Source organism: Antedon mediterranea, chromosome 4 (assembly GCF_964355755.1).
Source record: "Antedon mediterranea chromosome 4, ecAntMedi1.1, whole genome shotgun sequence".
Lineage (NCBI taxonomy): Eukaryota > Metazoa > Echinodermata > Crinoidea > Comatulida > Antedonidae > Antedon > Antedon mediterranea.
The window spans coordinates 26,419,160-26,446,900 of NC_092673.1; the positions used below are offsets into that span (position 1 = coordinate 26,419,160).

Genomic DNA, 27,741 nt, shown 5'->3' on the forward strand with positions numbered 1-27,741 from the left:
ATTTTCTTAGGCCAAAATAACAAACTTAACATTAACTTTCTTCCTTCAAAAATTCATATATTAAAGTTAAAAGTATGTAGTTTGACAGTGCATCATTTGTATACATTTTAAAGATGTCATCATAGTAAAAAATTATAATTCATTTCGTTATGTAATAATCTATTTGCATCAAAGTGGTTACTGCATAGTAAATACACAAAGGAATTTTTCTACAACTTTTAGTCAGTTGTGTACGGCTCGGTGGTCTGTGCTCGTGTCTATGGCATTCAAGGTACCGAGATCGAGTCTCACCTTGGGAAACGAAATAAGATTTTTTTTTATTATCCGTATTGTTTGTTCAAATTTATTTCTTAGTGTATAGATTATACACATGATTTATAATGAAATCTAGATAAAAATTAACTTATGTCTTTATTATTATGTAACAACAAATGTGGTTTATGACATTATACGCATATGGATCTTTGATCGGATTGTGATACCGGCTATGGTGTTCGCGTTAGCAAGGTCCTATCATATATTATAAATAATTAAAGATTCTGAGGAAATCAATCAATCAATATATCTTTTAAAAATCAATTATCTTTATTTAAATCAATGCATATAACCTATAATTCGTCATAGTGACGAATTAAATCTAGTTTTATATTATTATTATTATTATGATTTCATTTCTTTTATATTCCAGTCATGATGAAATCAACCAACTTTACTCTTTTTTAAACTTTCATAGAGGCGCGCCTAGATAGAATAATTTATATAATAAAAAAAAACTCTATTTAGATTTATTATTTATGAAATAATATAGTAAATGACTTTAGGTTCATTCAATTAAAAAAAAACCACAGAAAAAAAAAATTTGGAAGACCCGGGCATTGATCCCGGTACCTCTCACATGCTAAGCGAGCGCTCTACCATTTGAGCTAGTCCCCCACTGATGAATTAAGAAGTGGTTATTATATCATATATTGTATACTGTAAAAATAATTTTCATCTGCAAAAATATTGTTTTGTATTTGGGCACTCAATTGTAAAATCTGATTTTTAAGTAAGTTAATGTTGATTAGTAAATTATATTTGATTGACCAGCCTAGGGGGAGCCGCCGGCTCAAATTGACGAGACACAAAGCGCGTACTCTCCATTTTAGAAACGTCGAATATATAGATAGGGGTTATAAGTAAAGTAGGAAACAATTTAGTGAATTATAAATTATAGTTTATTACAAAAGTACATTTTTTTAAATTAAAAAAACATATTTTAATATTATATATTGTAATTTGTAATGTGTAACAACAAAATCTAAGTAAATTAAAATATTATTACATTGATATGTCTATTTAGTGTTTGGAATATTCCACACTAATGGAGCGCGCCATTTTGGTTTTGTGCGAAAGTAGCGACGAAGAATTGAAAAGTGTGTTTTGATATTTTTCCAAAGAGAATATTGGATTTATGCTCAAAGCTATTTGTTCCAATGCCTTGAAAACTGTTTAAATATTAACAATGTATATTAAGCAGGTAAGTTGCAGACATATCATGTATTTTGTATTGTTTTGTTAGGCTTATCTGGCTAGGCTTTTAGCCTAGCTAGCATTCTTGCTTGGTAGCAGCAGAAGGCTAGCGTAGGCTACTACTAGGTAGGCAGGTGGTGGTATTCTCGGCGATGGCTACATAATCCATGTATTGTAGGCCTAGCCTTTCTATTATTGTTGTACTTATAGACAAAGTTAGGCTAGGCCTCCCTACAGAAATGTTTTTTTGTGTTAATTAAAGTTTAAACTTTTAAAGAGTTGTTTTGTATCACATTTTTAAATTATAAATTATTTTTATTTTATTTATTCAATTTTCTGCCATTATTTATAGGCCTAGGCTAGAGGCCCTACTACTAGGCCTAGCCTAGGCCTACAAATACAAAGGAGACAAAACAAATATATAAGGCAAGGAAAGACCAAACGGGTGCTAAACACCTATGCTAGTTGGTCAACCCAGATTGCATTCTACAATTAAAGCGCCTAGGCCTATCTACAAGAAAGCTACCAACTACACACATTTTCAATATCAAAATTGTTTAAAAAATAAATATTAAGATAAAAAATGTAAATAAAAAAATAAATGTCCAATAATTATTTTTTTCAGGTAACTATTCAAGGATTTAGGAGTTACAGAGATCAAACTGTTGTGGATCCTTTTAGCCCTAAACACAATGTAGTCGGTAAGATATCATGAGATGATATTTTTTTATTGTTTAACTCCTGTTTTTCTGCAGCTTTTTGATGTTTAACTTGTTCTTATTATATTGCAGTTTGTACCAATTTGACTCCATTTCATGTGTATTGCTTGTTATCGTTTTCTTGTATTTTACCAATAAATATAATAATAAATCATTTTCTTTTATAAATATTGTTGATTTTGACCAAATAAATGAATTAAGTGTTGTTGCCTGTTTATATCAAATTAATCTTTATTGCAATCATCGATACATTATCATTTATTTATTTAACTTCTCACTATGTTAGTGAGGGATCTCTGGACCAACAGGTGATAAACACCTCTGAAACGGTTCAGTCCCAATTGCACAGTGACACTGTGTGAATGAATGACTTGAACAAACTATCAATAATGTGTTCATTATATTTCAAATTACCATTTTTATATTTTTTATTTTCAGTCGGGAGAAATGGATCAGGAAAAAGTAATTTCTTTTACGGTATGTGTACTGTATACTTTTACGTCAAATAAAATAAATACATTTATTTAAACACAAATTTTCCTTTCATTAGAATCAACGTTCAGATCGCTTTTTGGCGTGTGTGTAGGTTGAAAAATTTCAATTCAATTTATTATTTATAAATTACAGAAAATATGATAAGCACAAGCAAAGCAAGGAAAATTGAAAGAAAAAAATTGTAACTTAAACTACTGTACAGTACAATGAAGGGAAAATGATAAAGACTGATGTACAGTAGCATGCAATGGTAGTCAAGTAATTAAGTAAATTTAGTTTTTAAAACGTTATTGTTTTTAAATCTTTAGCTATTCAGTTTGTGCTAAGTGATGAGTTTAGTAACCTTCGGCCTGAGCAGCGGCAGTCTCTACTTCATGAAGGCACAGGTCCTCGTGTCATATCTGCTTACGTAGAAATAGTGTTTGACAACTCAGATAACAGATTACCTGTAAGTATTACTTAATATTATGTATTGTAACAATCTTTAAATAACATATGTGGTACCTCTTTGTTTCCACAATATTAAGCTCTGTCTACACTATCAAACAAATTTGACAATGTGCCCAAATATGGTAGTGATATGCCCAAATATGGTAGTGATATGACATCATTTTAATTAATTTTATGTTGTGTTAATGGTACCGTTATGTTCTTGTCTTTTTTATTTTTTGGGGGTCATTGTGAGACAAGTTTAACTTCTAATTTTGATTCCTAAAATGGTCTTATATAAATTGTTGATTATTGTTTATTGATTTAATATTGTTTGTACAGTAATGAAAAAATGACCATTTTAAAATAAATGTTTATTGAACTTTATCATCATATCATCAAACTATTTTGACAAAAAAGTGTGATATTCCCAAATAGTGTAGTGATATTCCCAAATATATGGTAGTGATATAACGTCATCATGTCCACATACAGTATGGGCACATCACATTTTTTTGTCACACAAAGTTTAATAGAGTAGACAGAGCATTATACAAGCATACATTCTGTAGTCTAATAATACGATTACATTTGTATTAGATTGATAAAGATGAGGTTACACTGAGAAGAGTAATTGGCTCAAAAAAAGATCAGTACTTCTTGGATAAGAAAATGGTTACGTAAGTACTTAATGAATTATATTGTTATTACTTACGATTTACCAAATGATTACAAATGACATGTTATTTGGCACTATATTAAAAATACAAAATTGTTATAATTTACAATAAATACAATCAAACTTAAATGTACTAATTCATAACTGCAAAGTAACACTGCATCATGTTGCAGATGTTCTCAAACTTTTGAAACATTTATTATATATACTTTTTGAGTTATTTTTTTCTGGTGGAACTAGCCTTAAAGCCCTCTGGGCTTATTTATGTTTCTCCAGCATAAGTGCATTGTACTTAAAAAAAAAAAACTGTCTTGTTATTTCACAATGATGTATCTTATGAAAAGAAAAATTGAATTGAAATTTACTTGGTATAAAAACATATGAATTGAAATAATTTCGACTTAGTTTGAGCCTTATTGTCGTAGCGCTTTAGAGAAAACTTATTTTGCGCTATACTAAAGACAATAATTATTATTATGTCATAATATAAATATCTAATTCCAGGAAAACTGATGTAATGAACCTTCTGGAAAGTGCTGGTTTTTCCCGTAGCAATCCGTATTATATTGTAAAGCAGGGTAAGATCAACCAAATGGCCACAGCACCAGATTCCCAGCGTCTCAAACTCCTTCGTGAAGTTGCCGGAACTAGAGTCTATGATGAGAGGAAATCAGAAAGTGAACAGATCCTACAAGAAACTGGTATGTAACGGTTACGTATTGTATTAAGGCAAACCAAGTCTTATCTATGATGCTAAAAATAAATAAATAAAACAAAAGAAATCTGTTTATAGTTTAAAAGTTGCCAGTTACCAATCCAAGGATCCTGAGTTCAAATCCTGTCAGTGTCAGGATTTTTTTCTAATGATACAACTCCACTCTTAAAGACTTGTAATAAGAATTTGGTCTATGTAGAGCGTCTTAAGTATATGTTTGTCTTGTGATCGGGATTGCCACCGTTAAGAAGGATAGTGAATGAATTCGCTTATTGTTATCCTTGGCAATTTGAATAAATATATAAAAACAGTATGTCACCGTGCATTTACAGTTACTTAGCTAACGTAGATAATTAACTATTTTCTCAATTGTAGAGGGAAAACGTGAGAAGATCGAGGATCTTCTAAAGTATATTGAGGAAAGATTAAAAACGTTAGAGGAAGAAAAAGAGGAACTGAAGCAGTACCAGAAGTGGGACAAAATGAGGCGTTCACTGGAATACACAATCCACAACCATGACCTTACAGACACTAGAAAAAAGCTGGATGAGGTAGGCTATCTTTTGCTCTGTCTGCACTATCAAACTTCATGTGACAAAAACATGTGGTGTGCTCATATATGGACATGATGTCATATCACTACCATATTTAGGCACATCACACCTTTTTTTTTTCAAACTAGTTTGATAGTGTAGACAGAGCTTTACATTGCAGTTTTATATTGTACAAGTAATATCACCTACTATACATTCAACTCTAAAACACAAATTGGCTTGCCCAAAAGGTCTGGTCTGGACATGTTAAACTGTACAGCACAATTTGGCTGGCCAAAAAAAGTTTTCTAGAAAATCTAGTTTATTGAATGTCTTTAAATAGGAAGTACAATTTGGGACCTAGTTTGTGAAGATTTTCCATGTTTCAGGGTATATATTGTTTTTTTATTTTTTTTATTTATTAGCTTTCATCTAAGAGAGAAAACAGTGGGGAAGTTTCTAAGCAGTTGCGTGATGTCCAAGAGGAGGCTTCCAAGCGTATCAAGAACATTAACAAAGAGTTGCGAGAAATCAAAAACCGTGTCCGCAGTGTCAATGAAGAACGTGACCAATTGACAAATGAGAGGTCAGAGTTAATCAAGCGTAAAGCTAAACTTGAGTTATCGGTGAAAGATTTAGAAGAAGAGGTCGGGTCAGATTCATCAGCTAAAGTAAGAAAATAAAATACAGAACTAAACTAAAATACGACCTTTCTTTTGATACACCAATATTAAGGGGACACTTTTCTATGAAATGAACAACACTACCTCTACACTTTCTGTGAAATGGACAAGAAGCAATATATGTTTTAACACTACTCCCATTGAACTCTGTTCCGTTCCCTTAGTAGTGTTTCTGGAAGAAATTGAATTTAATGTACAATAGCATTTTACATTTATTTATGTCACCTTTATGAAGGATAGTGAATGAATTCCCTTATGGATTTCAAAAAACAAAACAATAGCTCTATTGGTAGTAAATTTTGCCTAAAGTAACTTGTTTTTTTAAATGTTTTCTATAAAAAAAGGCATCTCTGGAGGAACAGTTGGAAAAGCTGGATGGTACCATAAGTATAAAACAGAATGAGCTAGAGGCCATTATGCCACGGTATGAGAACCTGCAGAAAGAAGAAGAAAAGATCAACGCTACGCTACAATATTGTGAACAGAGAAGAACAGAGTTGTTTGCTAAGCAAGGCAGAGGAAATCAGTTTACTACAAGAGATGATAGGGACAAGTGGATTAAGAAAGAACTCAAGTCTCTTAATAAGTCCATCAGAGATAAAGAAGAACAGGTATGTGAGAGGAAAAAAACGTTAATTTTTTATCAAGTCTTTGAGAATGTTATTTATAATTTATGACAAAACTGTCTGTAGTATACATGATCTCTATACTAAACTCACAAATCTTTGTGTAAATTTTGAAATGATTTATTTACATAGATTAATAAACTGAATGAGGATATTGCGAATGACACAAAGAAGAATGAAGACTTGGAAAGTAAAATGGCAAAACTGACAGTGGACATCGAACAAATGAAAGATACAGTAGACGCTTCAAATAGAGGGCACTATGATCTGAAGAAGAGGAAGGATGACTTGCAAAACGAAAGAAAGTAAACACTTTACCTTATCTTAAGCCTTCTCTACACTATCAAACTTTATGTGACAACAAAAATGTGATGTGCCTTTATATGGACATGATGATGTCATATCACTACCATAATTGGGTGATATCACTATCATATTTAGGCACATCACACTTTTTTTGTCAAACTAGTTTAAATAGTGAATGTTTCAAAGTGTATTAGAAGAAATTTGTTTTGGGCTGGCTCAGAAAATTGGTTAACAAAATCTTGTTTTGAAAGATTTTTTTTATTACAATGGAATTTACTGCTTCCAGCTAAACACAATTTGTTTTGTTTTTAGCGCCCTCTGGAGGGAAGAAAATAATATGCAGCAGGAGATATCAACAACAAGAGACGAATTGCATAAAAAAGAACAAACATTGAGATCTATGATAGGAAAGGTAAATTATATAAGAAACCTATGATTTAGATATTTACTTACTATTTTTCTATTTGGTTTGTTCAAGGTAAACACCAATAGAATGACACCAACTGACATAATATATCTGGAAATTCTTTCAATTACAAATGTGTTTTTAATTTTTAAAATGAAGAATTTGGGACCTTTTCAACCTCCAACAATGTCTGGTTTTTGGTAGAGAATCTAGTGTACAGAAAGTATGATATTGACATGTGGCATGAGATTTGAGTCAGTCCAAAGCTCTGTCTACACTATCAAACTATAAAAAAAAAGTGTGATGTGCCTAAATATGGTAGTGATATGCCCAAATATGGTAGCGATGTGACATCATGTCCATATATGGGCACATCACATTTTTTTTGTCACATAATGTTTGATAGTGTAGACAGAGCTTTACATGGTGTTGTCAGCATCACAATAATCCTGTCTTATCATACCAGGCAACTCTCTCAATACCGAACTCTTTAAAAACCCACTGGTACGAGTAATTTTGTTTATCTTCGACAGTCCGTCTTACGTGGTATTGACAGCATCAAAAGAATCCTTGAAAGTTTCAAAGCCAAAGGAATTCACAAAGATGTACAAGAAGGCTATCATGGTGTCCTCATTGAAAACTTTGAATGTGCCTCTAGGTTTAACACATGCGTTGAAGTCACTGCTGGTAGTAGGCAAGTTCTTACAGTTTATACCATACTTTAAATGTTTTAATAACATAGTATAAAACTGACTCTAAAATAACTAGAGGCAAGCCATGATTCAACGTTTCGATCTTTATTTGATCATCATCAGGAATGAACAAAAATTCCAACAACAGACAATTATTAGAAACTAGATAACGATAGATTTAAGTTAATCATTTTGTTTCCTTTTTGATTTCTCCTTTTATTTCTGAAAGTGATAAAACATTTACCCAAAAAAAAAGTATTCTCAATTTTTATTCTTTCATTTCATTCTCTTTTATTGCCTAGAAAAAATAAACACACTAGACAACATTAAATTAATTAACAAATCTGTTTCTGGTTTTTATTTAAGGTTGTTTTACCATATAGTAGATACTGATATGATTAGTACCAAAATCCTGGCTGAGATGAATCGACAGGGCCTTCCAGGAGAGGTCACCTTTATGCCACTTAACAGGCTAGAGGTCAGGCCTACCAACTACCCAGAATCGCCTGTAAGTTTGTTTACAAATGTTACCACTAAACTCGATTATGTAAGAGTAATTACTTAATTTAATTGGAGCTGTTGATTGGTGGTTAACGTGGATTCAATCCTAGTCTTGTGTTAGGACTTTAACTGTTCAAATCCACTCCTTAAGCCTAAATTAATTTAAATGTCAATATGGTTTATTTATTATAATTGGCCAATTACTTACTGTTTGATTTACAAAAATACCTTATTTTATTTGATATAGTTTATGAAATATCACAAAGCTACAATTCCAATAGTTAAAATAGAGAAATAATAAATGTTATTGTGTGTGTGATGCTAAATAAGTGTACAAAAAAAAAATGTTAAAAGTGTACTAAATGTTCTTATTTTGAAGGATGCTTTACCAATGGTCTCAAATCTGACATATGAAGCACGATTTGATGTTGTATACCAACATGTGTTTGGTAAAACGTTAATCTGTCGTAACATTGATGTTGCTACTCAATTCTCACGCACTCATAGTCTGGACTGTGTCACATTAGAAGGTATTTATTAACAAATCTTATTTTATTCCAGTAAAATCTCTCCTTTAGGATACCCCTACAAAGAGAACACTTTCCCATGAAGCAAATGTGAGGCAATATGGTTTAACACTACAACCAACCCCTAATCAGGGGACACCCCTACTAAAGCTAATTTTTTTAACTAGGCGAATTTGTTTGTACAAATTGTCGGCTTGTACGCATGCATATTTATGTTTACATCTTCCAAATCCCTATCTGACGCTGAACAAATTCACGTAGTGGAAAATTGAAAATATGATTTACAGTAATACTACAACCAACCCCTATTCAGAGGACACCCCTATTAAGGGGACACTATTTTGGTCCCTAACATGTCCCTCTAATATAGGTACTGTATATTGCTGATGAAAAATGGGGTAAAATATTCCATTCAAACAATTTAGGCTGATCTAATAAATTTTGATTTCTACATGTATCGTTTTTGTCTTGTTTATCTCCGTCATCTTATTAAAATACGAACATAAACACAAATATAACTAGAATTTAATTCGTATATATATGTTGCGTAAAATAAACTGAAGTATGAGGTTTACAACATCAAAATCTTTGACAGGTGACCAAGTGAGTAGGAGGGGTGCTATCACTGGTGGCTATTACGACACACGCAAGTCAAGATGTGAGCTTCAGAGCAGCATCGTAGAGCTACGTAAGAAGATAAAAGAGCAGGAGGATAAGTTTGAGGAACATCGTGATAAGCTGTCGCAGATTGAGGATGAGATAACGTCACTGATGAGTGAGATGCAAAAAATTGAAACAAAAAACAGAAAAAATAAGTAAGTGGCAATTTTGTTTGTGCAGACACAATTAGAATTAATTATATTCTTCATAATGAATTAGCCAGACTAAGAAACTAGGGACCATACGCTGGATTTAAAGCTTGGCCTGGAGATAAGTTTAGGCTGTGTTGTGTTTTTTTTATCAATGTTGTGTCCAGGATGAGTGAACAGTTTTATTCTAAAGAATAAAGGGAAGAAACAATGACTATTGGAAACTTGACTCCTGAGGTTTCTCATGTTGTGTTTTCATTAATTTTTATGTTTAGGGACAATTACGAGAGAATGAGAAGCGACTTGAGAATCATGAAGGAAGAAAGCCAAGTGATCCAACGATCTCTTCAACCGAAAGAAAGGCGTCTTGGCAGTCTGCAGTCAAGCTTAGAAGCTATGAAAAGTACAAACGCGTCTTTGGAAGAAGAAATAGGTGATTAATTGGACTAACAAGCATCATGACCCCAACAAGATAACCATTTAAGTACTGTCCCAACAACAGTGGACAAACAACCGGTCTCCTTGCCTGACCCAAGCCTCCTTGTCTCAACAATATATTCTTTTAAGTACTGTTCCAAAAGCGGACTGACCCAAGCATCATGACCCCAACTAGATATCCTTATAAGTACTGTTCCAAAAGCGGACTGACCCAAGCATCATGACCCCAACTAGATATCCTTATAAGTACTGTTTCAAAAGCGGACTGACCCAAGCATCATGACCCCAACTAGATATCCTTATAAGTACTGTTCCAAAAGCGGACTGACCCAAGCATCATGATCCCAACTAGATATCCTTATAAGTACTGTTCCAAAAGCGGACTGACCCAAGCATCATGACCTCAACTAGATATCCTTATAAGTACTGTTCCAAAAGCGGACTGACCCAAGCATCATGACCCCAACTAGATATCCTTATAAGTACTGTTCCAAAAGCGGACTGACCCAAGCATCATGACCCCAACTAGATATCCTTATAAGTACTGTTCCTAAAGCGGACTGACCCAAGCATCATGACCTCAACTAGATATCCTTATAAGTACTGTTCCAAAAGCGGACTGACTCAAGCATCATGACCCCAACTAGATATCCTTATAAGTACTGTTCCAAAAGCGGACTGACCCAAGCATCATGACCTCAACTAGATATCCTTATAAGTACTGTTCCAAAAGCGGACTGACCCAAGCATCATGACCCCAACTAGATATCCTTATAAGTACTGTTCCAAAAGCGGACTGACCCAAGCATCATGACCCCAACTAGATATCCTTATAAGTACTGTTCCAAAAGCGGACTGACTCAAGCATCATGACCTCAACTAGATATCCTTATAAGTACTGTTCCAAAAGCGGACTGACCCAAGCATCATGACCCCAACTAGATATCCTTATAAGTACTGTTCCAAAAGCGGACTGACCCAAGCATCATGACCCCAACTAGATATCCTTATAAGTACTGTTCCTAAAGCGGACTGACCCAAGCATCATGACCCCAACTAGATATCCTTATAAGTACTGTTCCAAAAGCGGACTGACCCAAGCATCATGACCCCAACTAGATATCCTTATAAGTACTGTTCCAAAAGCGGACTGACTCAAGCATCATGACCCCAACTAGATATCCTTATAAGTACTGTTCCAAAAGCGGACTGACTCAAGCATCATGACCCTAACTAGATATCCTTATAAGTACTGTTCCAAAAGCGGACTGACCCAAGCATCATGACCCCAACTAGATATCCTTATAAGTACTGTTCCAAAAGCGGACTGACCCAAGCATCATGACCCCAACTAGATATCCTTATAAGTACTGTTCCAAAAGCGGACTGACCCAAGCATCATGACCCCAACTAGATATCCTTATAAGTACTGTTCCAAAAGCGGACTGACTCAAGCATCATGACCCCAACTAGATATCCTTATAAGTACTGTTCCAAAAGCGGACTGACCCAAGCATCATGACCCCAACTAGATATCCTTATAAGTACTGTTCCAAAAGCGGACTGACTCAAGCATCATGACCCCAACTAGATATCCTTATAAGTACTGTTCCAAAAGCGGACTGACCCAAGCATCATGACCCCAACTAGATATCCTTATAAGTACTGTTCCAAAAGCGGACTGACTCAAGCATCATGATCCCAACTAGATATCCTTATAAGTACTGTTCCAAAAGCGGACTGACCCAAGCATCATGACCCCAACTAGATATCCTTATAAGTACTGTTCCAAAAGCGGACTGACCCAAGCATCATGACCCCAACTAGATATCCTTATAAGTACTGTTCCAACAGCGGACTGACTCAAGCATCATGACCCCAACTAGATATCCTTATAAGTACTGTTCCAAAAGCGGACTGACCCAAGCATCATGACCCCAACTAGATATCCTTATAAGTACTGTTCCAAAAGCGGACTGACCCAAGCATCATGACCTCAACTAGATATCCTTATAAGTACTGTTCCAAAAGCGGACTGACCCAAGCATCATGACCCCAACTAGATATCCTTATAAGTACTGTTCCAAAAGCGGACTGACCCAAGCATCATGACCTCAACTAGATATCCTTATAAGTACTGTTCCAACAGCGGACTGACTCAAGCATCATGACCTCGACTAGATATCCTTATAAGTACTGTTCCAAAAGCGGACTGACCCAAGCATCATGACCTCAACTAGATATCCTTATAAGTACTGTTCCAAAAGCTGACTGACCCAAGCATCATGACCCCAACTAGATATCCTTATAAGTACTGTTCCAAAAGCGGACTGACCCAAGCATCATGACCCCAACTAGATATCCTTATAAGTACTGTTCCTAAAGCGGACTGACCCAAGCATCATGACCCCAACTAGATATCCTTATAAGTACTGTTCCAAAAGCGGACTGACCCAAGCATCATGACCCCAACTAGATATCCTTATAAGTACTGTTCCTAAAGCGGACTGACCCAAGCATCATGACCCCAACTAGATATCCTTATAAGTACTGTTCCAAAAGCGGACTGACCCAAGCATCATGACCTCAACTAGATATCCTTATAAGTACTTTTCCAAAAGCGGACTGACTCAAGCATCATGACCTCAACTAGATATCCTTTTAAGTACTGTTCCAAAAGCGGACTGACCCAAGCATCATGACCCCAACTAGATATCCTTATAAGTACTGTTCCAAAAGCGGACTGACTCAAGCATTATGACCCTAACTAGATATCCTTATAAGTACTGTTCCAAAAGCGGACTGACCCAAGCATCATGACCCCAACTAGATATCCTTATAAGTACTGTTCCAAAAGCGGACTGACCCAAGCATCATGACCTCAACTAGATATCCTTATAAGTACTGTTCCAAAAGCGGACTGACTCAAGCATCATGACCCCAACTAGATATCCTTATAAGTACTGTTCCAAAAGCTGACTGACCCAAGCATCATGACCCCAACTAGATATCTTTATAAGTACTGTTCCAAAAGCGGACTGACCCAAGCATCATGACCTCAACTAGATATCCTTATAAGTACTGTTCCAAAAGCGGACTGACCCAAGCATCATGACCCCAACTAGATATCCTTATAAGTACTGTTCCAAAAGCGGACTGACTCAAGCATCATGACCTCAACTAGATATCCTTATAAGTACTGTTCCAACAGCGGACTGACTCAAGCATCATGACCCCAACTAGATATCCTTATAAGTACTGTTCCTAAAGCGGACTGACCCAAGCATCATGACCCCAACTAGATATCCTTATAAGTACTGTTCCAAAAGCGGACTGACCCAAGCATCATGACCTCAACTAGATATCCTTATAAGTACTGTTTCAAAAGCGGACTGACTCAAGCATTATGACCCTAACTAGATATCCTTATAAGTACTGTTCCAAAAGCGGACTGACTCAAGCATCATGACCCCAACTAGATATCCTTATAAGTACTGTTCCAAAAGCGGACTGACCCAAGCATCATGACCCCAACTAGATATCCTTATAAGTACTGTTCCAACAGCGGACTGATGACAGGCCTCCTTGCCCCAATTTTGATGCTACACAATTTTTATATATTATATATTGATACTGTTTCAAGTGCAGTCTGGAGAGCCAATTCGATAGTGCTTAGCACTCATGGCAATCGGCAGGGTGCTGCACCATTGTCATGTATTATATGTTGTTGAAAAGAATATATATATATAGTACTGTCCCATCAGACTGTATGATACCTAATAACAATTGTCATTAAACATGTTTATTACTAATGGTATATATTTGTTTCTAGGAACCGCTTTATTATCCCAGTTAAGTGTGGATGACCAACGAGAGGTTGATAAAATGAACGATCAAATTAAAGAGGAGACCGCAAAGAATAAGGACGTGCTTAACAAAAGGATTAAGGTGTGTATAGAAACATTTATATTGTGGAGTACCTTCTATCCACCAACCTCAAGCCTACTGCAGTAGAACACCTATTCAGGGGACACCTTTAAGACCCAACAAAGTGTCCCCTGAATAGGTGTTGGCTATAGATTTGAAATATATCTTTCCCATCGTTTAGTACACAAAAAAGTGTCCCATTAATAAGGTACGGTGGCCTCTAAGTGTCACGGCAACTTTAAAAAATTTGTTGCCGTGACACTTATAGGCCACCGTAATAAGGGTTTCCACTGAATAGGGGTGTCCCAAAGGATGTGTTCTACTGTATAACATGTAAAACTAAACTTAATAAATTGTTTGAATAATTTCTAAATAATTTAATTTTTAAAAAGGAGATTGGGAAATCATTGTTTATGATTCGTTTTTTTTGTAAATGAGGTTAAACTATTTTAATTAATGTTTTATTGTCTTTTTATAAGTTTATAATATTAATTCATGCTTGTTTGTATTTTGGCAATATAAATGAATGAATAGTTTATTTATAGCTTGAAGGCGAGAAAAACAGACTTCAGAATGTATTATCTGGAAATCTGAATCGTAAACGAGACCAACTGTATTTGGTGAGTTGATGCTTACATTGTATTTTTTGATATTTTTTTATTATTTTATTTGAAAGTATTCACAAATTATTATAAAGTGTATAAACTATCCATGCTTATAAACTAAGTCTCAGCTGAAGCTTAGGGATTGGAATACAGTTACAATCCTAGAACTAGTTTAGAATTCATACTGTTTTACAATTGAATACAAAATGGTCTTACAATTATTTTTGCTAAATAAATGGATCCAGTTTCTGATTGTGCTAGATTCTTTTCTGTAGGAATTGCAAGAAATCTCTGTCTCTGATAAGAAACAGAAATTGGATACAGCTGAACTTGAGATGAAGTCGTTAGAGGCCAGTATTGAGGCTAACAAAGCAAGATTGGAAGGTAATTATTTAAGTCGACCAAACTACTAATAGCAAATACACTCACTTCATTGCTTGAATACAGTACCATTCAAAAACCAGGCACTAATGTGTACCTCTATATAAATATGCCCTCTCCTGCAATAGATACATATGTATTAGTTCGTTTTATATTATATGTATGTATACTTTTACTTTTTTTTCAACTTTTACCTTTAAAACCTTATTTTGTGTTTTCTCTTGATATATATTTTTTTAAGGGTCTTACATCTACAGACAATTACTTGTCTCTGTAAGATCCCTGTAATGTAAATATTTATATTGCTGAATAAATGTGAATTTGACAAGATATAGTTGAAAATATTTTTCTTATGAGATTATAAAATGTAGACATTCTTTTTTTTTGTTTAGTTCTATAAATAAATTAAAATGTAACTATTTGAATTTGTAGATATTGAGAGTCAAGCAGAGGCTTTGAACCGAGAGCAAGTAAGTCGCCAAGGAGACTTTGAAGAATGGAAGCATAAAGAGCGAGAATACGGTGATAAGATATCAGATGATGCTAAATCCCTTGAGAAAATGACAAATAAACAGAGCATGTTACTAAAAAAGGTATGAACTTTCAATTATACAGTCAACACTCCCAATACTGGATTCATTGAAATCCAGAAACCCTCTAAAAACCAGAATTTTATTGAAAACCAGACATATTTGGCCAGTCCATAGGTTTCTGGTATTGGCAGATTTGCCTTCATGTTTTTGTCCAAAATTCAGTTGATGAGACAGATAAATGAGTAAACTTTGCAGCAGGGTAAAGCTCATATACACGATAACAAACAAAATCATATCACTACCATATTTGGGCATATCACTACCATATTTGGGTTTATCACTACCATATTTGGGCACATCACACTTCTTTGTCAAACTAGTTTGATAGTGTAGACATGATCTTAGAGTAAATCAGCATGAAAATGATATGCAGAATAGGAAGAAGTAGTGAGATAGTATAAAAGAATGGAACAAGTGAATTGTAAGGGAGGAGATGACACCATATTGAGGGCCCTCGAAAAAATATATAACTACAAACAAATAAAATATTCAGAACAAGTTAAGTATATAAATTAAAGTTAAATGTTTCATTTTGATGTTTTAATTCAAAATATTTTTAATTTCTAGAAAGAAGAATGTATGCGTAAGATCCGTGAGCTAGGCTCGTTGCCAAGCGACGCTTTTGAAAAGTACACAAAGTTTTCTGTGAAGCAATTGTTTAAGAAACTTGAACAATGTAACCAGGAACTTAAGAAGTACAGTCACGTGAACAAGAAAGCTTTGGATCAGTTTATTAACTTCTCGGATCAGAAGGAGAAACTGATTAAACGAAAGGAGGAGTTAGACAAGGGACACGCTGTAAGTTACTTGTTTGTTTTGTTTCTTTATTTCCATTCACAAAAACATAAACATACATAATCATTCCAAAACAAAAGAATGGAAAGAGGGAATCTCTGAAGCACAGCTTATAATTTATTTTCATTTTATTTACTTTTAAAACATAATTTGACCTATGATGTTGGAAAGCGATTCCATCCAAATATAATTTGTTTTATAGTTGCCTTCAGTAAACTATATAAAATCATTTTATAAGTATCTACAAATATTGAAGCATCACTATACAAACGACCCTCAGATTTTAAATAATCTGCTACAAATGTGTATTATTGATGATTATTTTTTTCTAACATTACATAACATTTATTTATCTTTAATCACATTGTAAATTAGTTATATAAATAATATTATTCTAAACTATGATGGTTTGAACATCGTAGTTCGTGCAATCCTAATATGCATTACAATTTCAATGTTCTTATTATGATTGAGTTAATATGTTTAGACACGTCCTGCCTTGTACATGTTGGCACGTTTCTAGTGGTGTACTCTAATAATTATTTACAAGGCAATAAAAGCCCATTCCATTAGCCGTTGCTTCCTATATTAAATGTCTGTCATGAACTTCAAAATAGTTTACATAACACAGTCCACTCTTCCAATATCAGACACACTTGGGCTTACATAATATGTCCAGTATTCAAAATGTGTTTTTAATGTTATAAAAAAGAATTTTGGACCTTATGGGCCTCAAGAGAAGTCTGGTTTTGAAAAATACTGACTGACTGACTGGTTAATAAACTTTTAATAAACCTTTCAATCCTGATCTAGTATCAGAGTTCTATGGTATAAGCCTCAAATAAGACTGTCCAAATTTTAATCCTTTTTTAAGACTGTTAATAGGATCCTATTAGTATTCATCGTAACCTGTAATAAATGAATAGGACAATTTATTCTTTTTATTAATATTCATTCATTAATATTGCTACTTGTTTATTTACTTCATTTTTTATTTGTAAATAATGTTTTAATTTCTAGTCAATTGTTGATCTGATGAGTGTGTTGGAGCACAGAAAGTATGAAGCGATTCAGCTAACATTTAAGCAGGTATCAAAGTACTTTAGTGAGGTGTTTGAGAAACTTGTGCCATCTGGTAAAGCAAAGCTTGTCATGAAAAAAGGAGAGGCAGAGACATCGGTAAGCAATCTTATATCTTATGTTTATTATATGAAATAAATTCATCATCTGGTTTCAAATATGAGTGTTGAATTTTTACGTTTTTGAAAAGTGTATTACTGTGGTTCAACAAGCCTGTTTATTATATGTGCCCAAATATGGTAGTGATATGCCCAAATATGGTAGTGATATGGCATCATCTTGTCCATATATGGACACATCACATTTTTTTTATCTTTGCTGTATCACATTGATTTGGTCGCTAGGCAAATTACAGTTTCTCTCTTACAATTTTAAAAATGAATATGAATAAACAGTAAAATGTTATTTTGTATGTTTTGACAGGATGGTGATTCACAGACTGGTGTTCCACTTGTTGAACTATTCACTGGTGTTGGAATTAAGGTACGTTACACTCTGTCACTACTGTCTATGCCAAATTGGTTTGGTTTCTTAGTTTGTTAAGACAATCAATTAGCAAACTTACGTTTTCTGTAAAAAAAAAAATGTTAAATTACCCAAATATGTCCCGATAATTAACTGTGTATTACACACATTCCCAGTCTATTATTCTTTATAGGAAATTACTGTCACCTTTGTCCACCATCGCAAAGCCAAAGATTTTTGGAGTGGATTTTAATATTTAATTTCAAAATTTAGTGGCCATTGTAACGTATCAGATAATCGCAATTATTGATTAAATTAATTGCAACAATTTAGATTTGTAAAGCAATCATGACTATTTCTTTACTACTGACGTTAAAAATTATTTCTATTAAGTGTTCATATTATACAATAATATAGTATATAGTATAAATATGTTATGTTATAAAATATTAATTTGTTAGTGTCAGATAAAAGGAAAAACATTAAAAAAATTCTGGCAGGCCTTGTTAAACATTATAAATTAAATGGTTAACAAGAGTTGCTTTTTATTTACAAATTTTAAATATTTTGCTGTAAAATAATGTGTTGTGGATTGATTAGTGTCTGCCGAGACTGGGGTTGATCTGACGAGAGGGGTTAATCCAACCAAGTCCTCATCGTGTTATCATAACTAAACAGTCATTAAATATCGCTACAGATTTCAATTACCTGCAGCTTGGGGTGAGCTGTGATCAAGCATGTATATCCTACAGGAAGCTGTCATTAGCTACAATTTGTCAATGACTTCTATAACCACTTAGTCTGAGGGAAACAAGTTTACTTATTGGAGCCAAGTTAATGGCTATTAATGGTCAAATGGATACTGTGATGACCTTTCAGTCAGAACTATATTCTATAACTGAATCCATCGATCAAATGTGTTTGCAACCTTTTTCTATTATTCATGATAAATATGTTTACCCATAATACTGTACTTATTAAATTGTTGTAGTGTTTGTGTTATGTGAAAAATAAGAGGGAAAAGCAATTAAATAAATGAGGAATGCATTAAAATGATTGGTTATCAAAAATGTTTAAAATTAACGAAATATTTTCTAATGAAAATTGTCAGCAATGTGTACAGACCCTTCTATTTTATGTCGTATGCATTTTACTTTTATGTCTTAATATTGTCATGTATAAAATTTAAAAAAAACTATAACAGAAAAGTCCTAGAATTATTAATTTTAATATTGACAATTAAATGTTTCAACTTTCCTATGTTCCTTTGTTTATTACAGTAATTCATTTATTGATTCTTTCCTCATTTTTGTGCTATTTCTTTGTTGCAGCAAATTATCACTTTCTTGTAGGTCTTTTATCTCCCAATCATCCTGTTATTTGCATTACCTTTTTATTTCAACCTGTTTTTATTCTCCCAAACCAACCAAAACAACAAATCCAATTTGTCTATACATTTCATTTTCATTTCATTAATTTTATTCATCCAAAAGAGAAATATATAATAAATAGATTGAAATACATTAAAAGATGAAAAGACCCAACAACAAAAAGCTAAAAGCTTGTATGTGGTTGATGACCTAAACATTTATTTCCAACTGTTCTCTTTTTTTGTGGGTCAGATTTCATTTTCTGGAAAAGCTGGAGAGACAAAGGAAATGCAGCAATTGTCTGGAGGTCAAAAGTCATTGGTTGCCTTGACGTTGATATTTGCGATTCAGAAGTGTGACCCTGCCCCTTTCTACCTGTTTGATGAGATTGACTCTGCTCTTGATGCCCAACATAGGAAAGCTGTAGCAGGTACATTTTAAATTTGGCATTTGAAATAGATATTTTACATTTGTAACAATTAAATACTGTATATTGTAAGCATGTTTGTTCCCTTCGATTGTATATGACAAAGATTCTTACAGTGTTACACATTTGCCATTTAAAATAGATTATGAATATAAAATTAATTGGCACAAAGTTTGTACAATTTTGTGTTTTATTTTTCACTTTAAATCGACAGGATGTCATGGTTCCTCTAGAATGTCCGAAATAAAATGTGTTATTGGGAAAGTTTGACTTTTTGCCAAAGCTAATCCCCATTTTGTGAGACAGTTGTTTCTGCTGCATGTCTTGTGATATATAGTTACAGCACTCTTTCCTTGAATCTAGGCATCGTACTTAAGTCCTGAAAATATGCTGGATTGTAGTAAGGTGTGTTGATAGAGGTGTAGTTGCTAGGCAACAGTATTTTGTCTCACTTGTTCTTATTTTTTTATTTGTTTGTTGGTCCTCTGTATTATTTGTATGGTATCTGATGAAATAAATGTTATTTGAATTACAATGATTCTGAAGTATGAGTTTTAAAAATGAAAGGGAAAAACAAAATTGACTATATTTGCGTCCAAGTATTAAATTACTTGTGAGGTGGATTGATCGGCGACTGCCGTAGACAGACAAGGATGGACAGTGCCTGTTGGGAGTTTGTATTTAAGTTAATTTATAAGAATCTTCAGGGAAGTAATTTAAGCTTTAGTACGTTCTGTTTTACCCTCCCTTGTCATACTGACTCAGCAGTCCACAGTCGAGAATTCTCCAGGCTGATTTAGACAAGTTCATAACATATTTTTCATCTTTACATCACAATTCAGCACTGTGGGTTTGTGGGCTTCTTTTATTTTACATTGAATTACACTTAATTCTTAGTAAAAATAAAGGTTTAATTATTTTAATAGATTTTGTTGAATTCAATCAAGTGTATTTTCTATTTAAAAAAATCAATGCTTAAACCAAATAAAAAGTTGTTTCAAGTCTGTGATTTTAATTTTTTTTATATAAGGGACTTTAATACTTTAAAAGTCAAGTTTACACATCTTTGAATAAGATCATACAACTTTGAGGGACTGTGACTTTTTTTTTAGTAAATAAAAATTGCAAATTAGTAATGATTTCAAATAAGTTATCAGAGTGTAAAGATCTTAAATCCCCTTGTCATGCTTAGAATAAATGTGTCATGCTTACAATTTATAAACATACCATGCTTACCTTTGTTCTCAATAAAAGAATGATCAAAAACCATTGTTAGCGATAATTAGATAATGTTTGGTAATGTTGTACAAGTCAATGCTTAATTCTTTTTAATGTTATGGGAATTGTTCATGTGTTTCTAATCAAAAGTACCTTTTTGTTGCATACATTTTGGCTTATCTTCAAGATATCATCTGTATACATAATTCCCATGTGTAACCAATATGCCTTTTGTGTGAAACTTAGCTAGGATTAAGCATAGCACACAGAGTTAAATCCTTGCTAAGTTTGGTGTATACCCTTAATGCTCTATATACTTAAAAACTCATTTGAATGTTTACATGGAATTCTAAATAAAATTGATTAGGCTTCAACGCGAGGACCAAAAGGTGTTTATAACCACAGTTCAGATCAGATTTTCAGATAATATTTATTTAGATAATAATGAATGAATATATACAAAATAGAAAAAAGATATTAAAGTGAACATAGATAAAGCAGTAATTGGTAGTCATTATTATCATGGATCCCTTCTAGAAGTTAAAAACTTGTCTCGTAGGGACCCATAACAAAACACATTACTAAAAAAATAAAAATAACCTAGAATATATAATTATATAATTTAGGATAAAAAATTACAGTATAATAACATAACTAACATCTTCTTTATAAAAATTATTTAGATTATATTTCAATAGTTTCATGATAATTATAAATGAAATAACTACCGATATTGGTAAATGAAAAAAAAATATGTATACATAAATTATAATTCCAGTATATATATAGTATATACTATATATACATTATATATAGTATAGATTAAAGATTGCAATAATAAACAACAACTAATATTTTGTGTAAGACATAAATAGTATATGAGTATAAATAATGATAATAAGCATATTAACTAAGCAGTATAATATTTAGATATATAATGATTCTTTAACTTTTTTCGGAAAGTAAATAATGATATTGACGTTTTGATATTTGGTGGGATATGATTCCACAAATTAGGACCTGATATAGTTATAAAAAATTTAGTTTTTGTAAGTCTAGCAAAAGGAATATAGATTGGGATTTTTTACTCCTAAAGCTTGGTTCACACTAGGATGCAATGCAACAACATTTTGAATAATCAATTGCTTGTGATTGGGCAAATTACTTTTCACTTGCATCTTTGTGTTCTAGTGGGAAACAAGCTTAAGTGTGGCTAAAGTTATTAATGTTCTCTCTCTCTTTTTTTTCTTTTATAAAGATATGCTGAAAGAGTTATGTGGCAATGCGCAATTCATTACTACAACATTTAGACCTGAACTTTTGGACTCTGCCGACAAATTCTACGGTGTCAAGTTTAGAAATAAGGTAATAATTTGCTGTTAAACTCTCAGAAATTTACACTTAAAATCACTCAATTACTTGCCATGGTTAAAATACAACAGTCCTCCTGGGTTTTATGTGGTAGGTTAAGAAATAAACTCTGCATGAGTATGAATTAATTCTGGGTCAATATTAATTTGATATTAATCAGGCATGAATATCATACAATAATCCATGCCATATTGGTCTTGTTTCTATGTGTTAACTTGTCTAACCTCAATGTAGTTATGCTCTACAGGCCCGTAGCCAGGGTTTTTTTTGGGGGTTCAGGCGAACCCCCCTTTTGCGCGAACCCCCCTTTTACCAGCGAACCCCCCTTGAAAAACAAAGGCCCCACTTCCAAAATCGTGCAATTAATTATCAATTATAGCAGATTTTTTGGTCATTTTACTTCTATTGACTATGTTTAAATCGATCAAATATACAGATTGTCCGATGTCAAAGTCACTGCTGAGCGTGAGATCGAGAGATTGTTGAGAGATGATGGTTATAAATATGACAGAAAAATGGACTGACCAATCGCGTGCTTCGGCCGGGCTTTTCGGAACGCGCAAGATCACGTTCAGTTCAGTTCAATCTTTTTGGGGATTTTTATTTTTTTCCTGGAAATATTTTTCATTAAACCAAAGAATTTCACTGTGTAAACTTGAATAAAAATGGTGCTGAGTTAAATTGGTACGTGTACGTAGGCCTACCGTATATTTCGGTGTATAAGACGCACTTTTGACACGCAAATTTGACCTCTAAATGTTACCCTAATTAATTTAATTACCTACTAATACTTAAATTAATTAAAAATAGTGTACTACTCTGCAATGTAGGCCTAGCTAGTTACTTACTCCTGTCTAACCACAGTGTGGTAACACGTTTATTGAATTTTTAGTTAAGGTAAATTGTCATCCTCGACTGTATTAATTAATATTACAGTACGCATTAGATATTCTACCCAGGCCTAGTAATACTCTCTGAACTCGCGGGTGTGTATTCTAGCAGCATGCAGCATCACAGCGCAACACATTTATGGAAGAGTCCATTAATTACGGTGGTGTCACATTTTAATTACACAATAACTATTTCCCTTGATCACGGTGGTTTATTTTTATTACATCTCTATGTCAACAATCACATAATTTTATAATCATGTAGGCAATAGTTCGTATGTCAAGCGATATCTTAAAGAGTGTGTTGTTATTGTGTTAAGTAGCTTCCCCTAATCTCATAGTGTATATGGCCAACAGTGCTGGCCACCAGGCAAGGAGCACATGGTTAGTGCTCTCCTCTCCTCATATTGCTGTAATGCATGCATGGAAATAGGAAAGATTTTCATATAGGCCTACCCAACATGATATTCCTGGTTCATTATCAGCCCAAAAAACTGAACATCATTTGGATTGATTTTATAATGGTCATACATACAATAAGAAGGTATATATTTAAATAATATGAAATTAAAGTTACTTAAATAGAAACTGATTACGATGTAATAAATGCAATCAAACAAAATTATATCATTTGATTCTAATAAATATGTCTCAAATATCGTTGTTTTATTATTAAAATATCATTGTTTTGATTGTAAAATGTTTAAATTTCGGCCTAGAAATAAGTGCGTCTTATGCATCGACGTATACATAAAAAATACTAATATTTCAGTCTCCGTTATGGGTGCGTCTTATACACAGGTGCGACTTGTACACCGAAATATACGGTACTATTTGTTTTTTATGTTTATAGGATAAGAAATAATTTAAGGGCCTAATATAATATACTTTTTTGCAACAATAAAGCTGAATTTCATGATCAGTACTACTAACTTCCATAATACTGTACTATATAATTTCTCTGCATAACTCAGATTTTAGTAGGTAAAAAATTTCTCTGTAAGCTTATTAAAACAACCGAAATTGCTCTGAGAGCCAAAGCTTCCAGGAGCCTTCGCCCCCTGGACCCCGACCCTTGGCAGCCCCCTGGCCCCCAGCCTACATTTGCTCGCTGCGCTCGCAAAATACTTGGTGTCAAGAAAACCTCCCTCTGATGCATTCTGGCTACGGGCCTGCTCTAAACCCCGCACCACTAACTTATCAGCTTATTGTTGCATTAAGACCAATTAGTGAAATTGAAGTAATAATCAAATTATATTTATTAATAACACAACTCAGTGCTGGCCAACAAGATGAGAGGTGAGCTATTTCACAACACAGGAAACTGCTTGTACAAAATCTGTTTCGTTTAAGTCTGCTAGCTCAATAAAAGTTTTGAATCACTTAGAAGAAGCTAACCTCATGAATTTTGAACCAAAAAAAAAACTGAAAATGAATACAGTAATGCCAAATGCAGGGGCTATGTTCCTTCTGGTCTACTGTATATCAGAAATGTATACTGTACATTATTGTTATCTACAGCCTTATACTCTGTCAAACTTATGTGACAAAAAAATTTGATTCAGTATATGGACACAATGTCATCATATCACTACCTTATTTGGGCACATTACACTAGTTTGATAGTGTAGAAATAGCCTTAAGCTCTGTCTACACTATTAAACTAGTTTGACAAAAACTGTGATGTGCCCAAATACTAGCGAGTTACCTAACTGTGGGTTTTTTTTGTCACATAAACTTTGATAGTGTAGACAGAGCTTTAGAATTGCCCTATGCTAATTTATAAATATTCGATATAGAAATATAATTTAATCACACTACTAAGATTATACATAACATTTTTTTTTTAGGTTAGTCATATTGACGTGATAACACGTGAACAAGCTAAGGATTTCTTAGAAGATGACGCAACTCATGGTTAATTGTAGCGCCCTCGTAGTCAGCTCACCGAAGACACTATACTGCAAGTCTGTAGTTATGTTAGTTAGTATGTTGCCTTATTTAGCTTGTGTATGGATAAAAGGCTATTCCAATGCATAGGCATAATGGTTCTAAATTTTCTAGAATAGATTGTTTCAAGATGTTAATTTAATGTAAATGTTGGATGTAGAACAACATTACTTGAAGGCTAATTGGGTTGGATTAATGTTTTGAATAATGTTCAAGTTCTAGGACCTGTATGTAACACAATTGAATGTCTTTTTTTATAGCACAGTTCCAATACTATATTGTACATTAATGTATTGTTTGAAGGTTTGCATGGCGAAATCAAATGTTGATATAAAGTTTGCGGTACACCACATGTATTAGTTCTGAAAAGAACTGTTGAGTTTCTCCTAAACGAGAAACTCAGCAGTTCGTTTCAGAACTAATACATGTGGTGTACCGCAAACTTTATATCAACATACTGACTGTACATTGTAAAAAGGGCATTTAAGTGTCTCTCTTGGGGCAGTCATATTCACCAATCACACTTAAGTGACATATTTCCCTAATTAAGCGTTTCACTTATTTATTTCAATAAATATTTAAGGTGTATGACTTATCAACTTTGTTTCCTTTAGCCTAAGTGTGAATGATGAATACAGTCAATATAGCCACTGCTTTGTAAATGCTTATATGTTAATAAAAAAAATACATATCTGCTAACCTAACTCCTAACGTTTATCATAGATAATCATATTTATTTCTTTATAAGTTGAGTTGATATGATTTGATATCAGTCACTTCCAAAAAGCTGCCCTAGACACATTGGTAGTCCTGTAACATTCCAATTCTTGCCCATTTTGATACATTCAGTTTAGTAAATACCTACTATCATGTTTGTTACATTCATGTTTAATACATTCAGTTTAGTAAAGACCTACTATCATGTTTGTTACATTCATGTTTAATACATTCAGTTTAGTAAAGACCTACTACCATGTTTGCATGGCTATTTTATTTGCACACATGAATATTTTAACTTGGAATAAAACCAATATGCCTGAGAAAATAATTTCATATTAATTTGTTGTATTTTAGTAAAGCAGGTAGTTGTAATTAATATGAGTATTGAAGTGTTGAACTGCTTCTACCATTTGTAATAATTATTCTCATAGTTACTATGTTTTAATCAATCTTGAACATTTACGACCTGGGTATATTGATTAAATCATTATTTACGTTACACAGTATTTGCTGAAAAGCAATCTCTATTTTATGGAGAAAGCTAACTACACACTATTATTGTTATGTAAATATTGTTTTAATTTGGTTATGGTTATTATTGCAGTTTTCTTCTTTGCTAAAACTGTGTTATTATCTACTTCTTGTTAATTGTGAGATAACCGATTGTCTATTTGTTATTCTACTGTTATTGATATAGTTGTTAACTAGCATGTCTATTGTATATTCATTAATCGTTGAAATATTGTTGTTTTTGATTGATAGATAGATTTGATGAAACTTGTTACCAATATTACCTAGTTGATTGGTCACTTTTGTTATACATAGTAAATTGCATGTTCCATCGTACGAAATAAAGTTTAAATATTTCCAACATATATGTTTGTGGTTTATTGTTAATACAACACAAACAGAACATGAATAGAACTCCCACTGAGGTACGTACTTAGACAGGCATATTTATATTTTGAAATATTACATTCTTGCCTTCACTAGGGGTGTCTAGAAAACTAAGACCTAAGCTATCTAGACACACCTTAACTAGAGTAACTATGGTAATTGTTACTTTGGCATAATAACAGTTTTTGATTATCGAATACCTTTCAACATCAAGTTTGATTGTTATACAAAACAGTGCATATGGATATGCCCTCTAAAGAAGAGGATGTACTGCAATACCATTATGGAATATGTATATTGCCTCCGTATAAACTGCTGTTAAAACAATACGCTACATAAACCACCTGTATAATATTCTGGTATGTCTCTTGTTTAGCGCAAATGGGTTCGATTGATATGTTCAATTACCGTTTATTAGATATTGTATATTTTCTTGTATTTAAACTGTATTTCACTAGCATGATTATAGTATCGAATAGTGGCTTTCTCAGCTTGAACCATAGAATCACAGCAGGCCGTACAAGGTTACTAGTAAATAAACCACTTGTTCTTTCAACCTTTATGCTTATTCAATCTTTACTAAGCCAGCCTCCATAGGTAAAGCACATACAGTATTCGTTAAAGTCAACACTATGTATTACCTGATGACATAGTAGGATTTTAGTTCGTCAAAGGATCTGAAATAGTCACATTAGAATTAATCAACTGTCGTCCGTCAAAACAATGGTGGGTATTGTTTCTTTTTGTCCGAAGTTTCGCCTGAAAAGAAAAGAGTAGGAGTAAAGTTAGGACTACATTATTAAGATTTATAGACCCCTATACCAGCCTGCCTACTATAACACATTTATTTACTTTCACAGCACGTAAGCACGAGTAGGTTTAAGTCTGGTTTGTATTGTACTTAAGTAGGTTTTTAAAGATGTCTGGGAAATTGTACAGACGCGAACCTGTATAGGCATTTCCGTTATATTTACATTTAACC

The 27,741-nt window shown here is 33.2% G+C and overlaps 1 protein-coding gene across 1 annotated transcript; it reads left to right on the top strand.

The window, feature by feature from the left end:
* The first annotated feature begins 1,407 nt into the window (after positions 1–1,407).
* On the top strand, positions 1,408–27,149 carry LOC140047066 (structural maintenance of chromosomes protein 3-like). Its single transcript, XM_072091875.1, has 26 exons — positions 1,408–1,519; positions 2,138–2,213; positions 2,670–2,708; positions 3,035–3,174; positions 3,756–3,835; positions 4,339–4,535; positions 4,925–5,100; positions 5,508–5,753; positions 6,110–6,376; positions 6,524–6,696; positions 7,010–7,109; positions 7,637–7,797; positions 8,162–8,303; positions 8,676–8,826; positions 9,419–9,638; positions 9,908–10,065; positions 13,903–14,018; positions 14,543–14,617; positions 14,878–14,986; positions 15,416–15,576; positions 16,144–16,374; positions 17,392–17,550; positions 17,875–17,934; positions 19,539–19,716; positions 22,190–22,296; positions 25,043–27,149. Exons 1-26 carry the CDS (start codon positions 1,505–1,507, stop codon positions 25,112–25,114), a joined length of 3,609 nt encoding a protein of 1,202 aa, XP_071947976.1. The 5' UTR covers positions 1,408–1,504; the 3' UTR covers positions 25,115–27,149.
* Positions 27,150–27,741: the final 592 nt, after the last annotated feature.